The sequence below is a fragment of the Chinchilla lanigera genome, unplaced genomic scaffold (assembly GCF_000276665.1).
Source record: "Chinchilla lanigera isolate Chin_1 unplaced genomic scaffold, ChiLan1.0 scaffold00040, whole genome shotgun sequence".
In the NCBI taxonomy this organism is placed as follows: domain Eukaryota; kingdom Metazoa; phylum Chordata; class Mammalia; order Rodentia; family Chinchillidae; genus Chinchilla; species Chinchilla lanigera.
This window is the reverse complement of record NW_004955441.1, coordinates 9,994,399-9,999,847: the sequence shown is the minus strand read 5'-3', so window position 1 is coordinate 9,999,847 and position 5,449 is coordinate 9,994,399. Positions and strand designations below refer to the sequence as shown.

The 5,449-nt window shown below is 41.7% G+C and overlaps 1 protein-coding gene across 3 annotated transcripts in view; it reads right to left on the bottom strand.

Moving 5' to 3' along the window:
* Positions 1-5,449, bottom strand: part of Mta3 (metastasis associated 1 family, member 3) — a gene marked incomplete at its 5' end in the record, with an annotated part of 142,741 nt that overhangs the window by 108,620 nt on the left and 28,672 nt on the right. For all 3 annotated transcript variants that reach the window (XM_013517591.1, XM_005390920.2, XM_013517592.1), the window contains 1 exon segment: positions 797-923. In XM_013517591.1, coding sequence (XP_013373045.1) covers positions 797-923 — 127 coding nt within the window.

Sequence of the window (5,449 nt, the reverse complement as noted above, 5' to 3'; positions counted from 1 at the left end):
CAAGTTCGAGACCAGCCTGGGCTACAAAGTAAGCTCTGGGCCAGCCTGAACTGCAGAGTGCAACTCTGCCCTCAAAAAGACAAAAACAATAAATAAATAAAAAACAAAAAATAAAAGACAATCGCCATTCCAGTGCAATCCTCAAAACTACAAACGAGGGACTTGGTTTTAGCACTTTAGTATCCTATCAATGCACAGAGGGCACTGGCTATATGCATGAGCAATAAATACGAAGTTTTCATCCCAGAGAGCCTCAAAAGAAAAGGAAAAGCCATATATCCCACAAGGCTAAGAGTCACCCGTCTGTAAACCAGACCTTGGGTTCCAGCCTTTGTTCTAGCCTAACAACAATATAACTGGCTAGGAATCTGGAGGGGACCATAGGCGCCATTTTGCTCTGCAAGATGGTAACAAGATATTCAAATACCCTGCAAGTCAGGAATAAAAACAAAGTCCGAAGTGGCCACAGTACAGTGGAACTGCTGCAGGGCTTTAACATGCTAACACACGACACAAATTTCAGAGCTGAGACTTCCAGTTAGGGCAGGTCTGGTGGTCCATGAATATAATCCCAGCTCAGGAGGCAGCAGTATCACGAGTTCAAGACCCGTGAGTCCCAGGCCAGCCTAGACTCTACTAGACAGGCACTGTCTCAAAACACCCAAAAAAAAAAAAAAAACTTTAATAAACTAAATTGAGTGAGATCCTGAGAAGAGTTTGGAAAGTTTCAAAGGTATCTTTGGATTTGATCGCAGTGTTATTAGGTACATTAGAAGAACATCTGAAAGCTACTTACCTGATATGTGTTGCAGGCAGAGATTCATACTGCCGGGACAGGAAGAGCTCCCGATGCTTCAGCTGGTGTTTCTGCTTATCAGTCAAGTCGATCTCAACTGTTGTTTCAGATTCTTCCTCAATTTCCTCTGTATAAATAAAATCCAAAGAATCCATTATTACAAACCATACTATCTCTCTGGATACTAAGAATTAAAAAGATGGGTCAAAAAAAAGATAGGTCAAATCAACATTTCATATTCTTCAAACTAATCCATTTTAAATTTATGTACTGTCATTTCAATTTTTTTGTCATTTCAATTATAAGCATAAAATTAAATCCTTTGGGCTCCAAGAAGAAAAACTCCAATTTAAAAATGGCAAGCGGGCAGGGGTGTGGGTCAGTGGTAGAATGTGTGACTAACGTCCACAAGGCCCTAGGTTCAATCTGCAGCACCACACACCCAAAATTAATTAATCAGAAAAGGAACATGTACAGGAACATGTACATCATCTCTTCTTCCAATAAAACCATACCAAGAGGGCAACGAAAACGTGGTAATGTTTCAATGACAGTGAAAAATGAAGCAGAAAAAAGAATTTCAACTAAATAATAAATCTGTAAACTGAAAAGCAGACCAGGCATGGTGATATTCACCTACAATCCCAGGACTCCAGAACACTGAGGCAGGAGGACTGGGAGTTCAAAACCAGCCTGGGCTCTTAGCAAGACCCTGTCTCCAAATAAAAACAACTAGAAATGTAGCTCAAAGCAAAGGCCTGGAGTTCAATTCTCAGTACAAAAAGAAAGAAAGAGTAAGCAAGCACATGAGCAAGGACTCAAAATACTTAGAAGGGAGGGCAAGGTGACCCATAGCTTACACGGAGCGATGTCAGTGCACAGAAAGGCAAAAACCTCCGCAGATTTAGCCCTCGAAGACACCACCTACTGTGAAAAAGACAGGTGAGGTACCTGAAAAGGGTCAACAGCCGACAGAGAACAGAAAGACAATAAATAAATAAATCCCACAACACTGTCTTTAGAAAGGAAATAACCAGAAAACAACAACATACAAGCTTCAAATTTGGTAACACAAATACTAAACTAATAGAAGGAACGGAAGGTAAAGCTAAAGCAATCTCCCAGAAATTAGAACACAAAGAGATGAAGAGTTGAAAACTATGACTTGAAAAGAAAAGAAAAGAAAAGAAAAGAAAAGAAAAGAAAAGAAAAGAAAAACCCATGAAGGCCAACATCACCATAGTAGAAGTTCCAGAAAGAAAGAGGGGAAAAAAAAAAAAACCACAGAAAACAGATGTCTTCCATTGTTTTTAGACAGACAGGGCTAGAAGAAGACACCTGTACAAGAGGTGATTCAAGAAAACTTCCCCTTCCAGAATGAGATTAGTCTCCAGAGTTCACACAATCTTTAGTAACTGATAATACAGCAAGATCATAAAAGTTTGTTTAAAAAAAAGAAAAAAAGAAGGAAAAAGAAGTCACATACAGCCAGGTGTGGTAGTGCACTTACAATGCCAGAACTTGGGAGGCTGAGGAAGGAGGATCACTGTGAGTTTGAAGCCAGCCCAAGTTACTTAAGCGAGTTCAAGGCCAGCCTGAGCTACACAGTGAGACCCTGTCTCAAAAAAAAAGAGAGAGAGAGAGATCACAAACAAAAGAAACTAGAAGTAGAATGAAACTACTTAGGAGCAGCAAAGGCTAAGAAGGTAAACAGCAATGCTATCCAAGAGGAAAACTGATAATCTTGATAATCTAGAATCATCGTCTATCAACCCTGAGAATACAGTAACAACAACCTTCAATTTAGCAGGTGCCAAATCAGGTACTATTCAAGACACTAGGGCTACTCAATGAACAAAACAGTTATTAAAAAAAAAATTCCAACTAGGCGTCGCGGCGCACACCTGTAATCCCAACACTCAGGAGGCTGAGGCAGGAGGATTGTTGCAAGTCCAAGACCAGCCTGGGCTAGAGAGTGAGCTCAAGGCTGGCCTGAACTGCATAGTGAGACCTTGTCTCAAAAAAAAACAAAAATTTCAAATTTTCTGCCTTTGGGAAGCAGGTTTGGGAAGGAAAGGATGGGAAGATAAGAGAGAAAGTTTTACATGTTACTTTTTAACATTGCATTTAACAATTTCTTTAAAGAAAGGACAATTACAGACATAAAACCAACTCACTTGAGCTGTGGAACTGTGAAAAGTGTAACGCCTTTAGGGCTCACAGTCCTTTGCAGTCTCACATGGAGCCAATTACATGGATGTGGGACAGCGGGAGTGCTAAGGACTAAAGAGTGAGTGGCTCTGAAGTGGGATGGGGCAGACTGGGTCTTCACAGAGCAAGCAGAACCCAAGGGCAAAAACTGGACATAGGATATGCCTGGAAGCCCTTTATCTTCAGACACCAATGGCTGCCACACACACAAAACAACATACTTCTGTGTCTCACAATTCTTATTTCGGGACCCAAGAGCACAAAAGGGATTTTATCAAATACAGTCACCTAGCTGCAGCTGTTCTTTTTTACTTACATGAGAATAATTAGTGCCTGGGCTACTATCAGAAATTTCCTACCATTAAAGCTCTTATGCAGCTGGGCATGGTAGTGCACAACTGTAATCCTAGCACTCAGGAGGCTGAACCAGGAGGATGGTTGCGCATTCGAGACCAGCTGGACTACAAAGTGAGCTCAAAGCCGCGAGTGGTGGCGCACACCTGTAATCCCACCACTTGGGAGGCTGAGGCAGGAGGACCACTGTGAATTCAAGACCACCCTGGGCTACAAAGTGAGCTCAAGGCCAGCCTGAACTGCATAGTGAGACCCCCGTCTAAAAAGAAAAAAAAAAAAAAAGTGAGCTCAGCCTGAACTGCATTGCAAGACCCTGTCTCAAAAAGACAGACGGATAGATAGACAGATAGATGAATCTTTTATGAAACCTGAAAAACTGATTTAAAGGAGAATTATCAAGCTCAAAACAAAAGAATAAGGCAATTTAAGAGCTTTAACCAGGGTATGGTGGTGCCTAAATCTCAACAATCCGGAGGCTGAGCCAGGAGGATCATTGTAAATTCAAAGCCAACCTAGACTAACATCTCAAACTATAAACAAAAAACAATCTTTGCATGTTCTTTTTAATGAAGTACTCAGAGAAATACAGCACTAAAGGGCCATCTACTTCTAAGTCCAATAACATTTCTCCAGTGGAGATCAATGAAGTTATTGCTGCTTTGGCACTACTGGCACCAGCAATATCACATAGAAAATTACACCGTTGGCCTAATTAGAATTTGACATATTGTTCTTATGAAAGACACAACTAATTGAATTCTAACACATACCCTACATAGAATGACAGCAACAAAAACTACAAATAATAGTAACAGCAGCAAATCCCAGTGTGGCAGAGCACACAAGTAATCCTAGCACTCGGAAGGATGAGGCAGGAGGATCACTTGTTAGTTTGAGCCAGCCTGGGCTACGGAGTGAGTTTGAAGCCAGCTGAAGTACACACAGTGAGACCTTGTCTCAAAAAAAAGAAAGATAACAAGAGCAAAAATTTTTTTTTCTTTTTTTGCTGTGCTAGGGAATGAATCCAGGACTTTGAACATGCCAGCCAAGTGTTTTACCTCTGAGCTACAGCCCTGGCCCCAAATTATAATTTTTCTTTTTTTTTTTTCCGTTTTTGAGACAAGGTTTCACCATGACGTTCAGGCTGGCCTTGAACTCAGAAAAGCACTTGTTTTGTGTGTGGGGCAGCCACTGATGTCTGAAGATAACGGGCTTCCAGGCATATCCAATGTCCAAGCTGCCTCCAACCTACAGTGATCCTCTTGCCTCAGCCTCCCAATTGCTAGGATTACAGGTATGCTCCATCACACTGGGCTAAATGGTATTTTCTAATAAAATCTGAGATACGGTCTAAAAAAGACTAAAAACTCTAAAAATCCCACCAAACCAAAGACAAAAATCACCACGAAACTGGGCCAGGGGTACAGCTCAGCAGCACAAGCGCCTGCCTGGCAAGCGTAAGGTCCTGAGTTTGATCCCCGGTACCAAAAAAAAAAAAAAAAACACGAAACCATCTTCCACGATGAAGCCCACAGATAAAACACATTTTTTACATTTAGTAGCTAAATTTTGTTTAAATTTCTATAAATTTGCTCTGGCTGCCAAGCAGAAATGAGTGAATGATTCCCATGTTACTGACATTCTAAAAACATCCAACAACAGCAGTGGAAAAACTTCGCATTTAACCCAGTGTGGTGGCACACAACTGTAATCCCAGCACTCAGAAGGCTGAGGCAGGAAGATCACGTGGAGGCCAGCCTGAGCTACGTAAGTGAGTTCAAGGCCAGGCTGTACCACGTAGCCAGACCCTGTCTCAAATTAACAACAACAAACACTTAGCATTTAGACAAGGAAAATTCTTTTAAAAAAAATTATCACATCAAAATTATATCCAGGAGGCTGGAGAGAACACCCCTTTGCTTTCTTAGACAAGAGGCATTGATAAAGCATACTTCCCTGGATCCCAGTTCAGTAGAGGGGCGAACTATTCTTGAGGATGGGCTTGTTGCTCAGTCAGCCCCAGACAGTGGAAGGGGGCTGCGGAGGACGGCTTTTGCTCGGATGGCTCGCTTGGGATGGTGGTGGGAG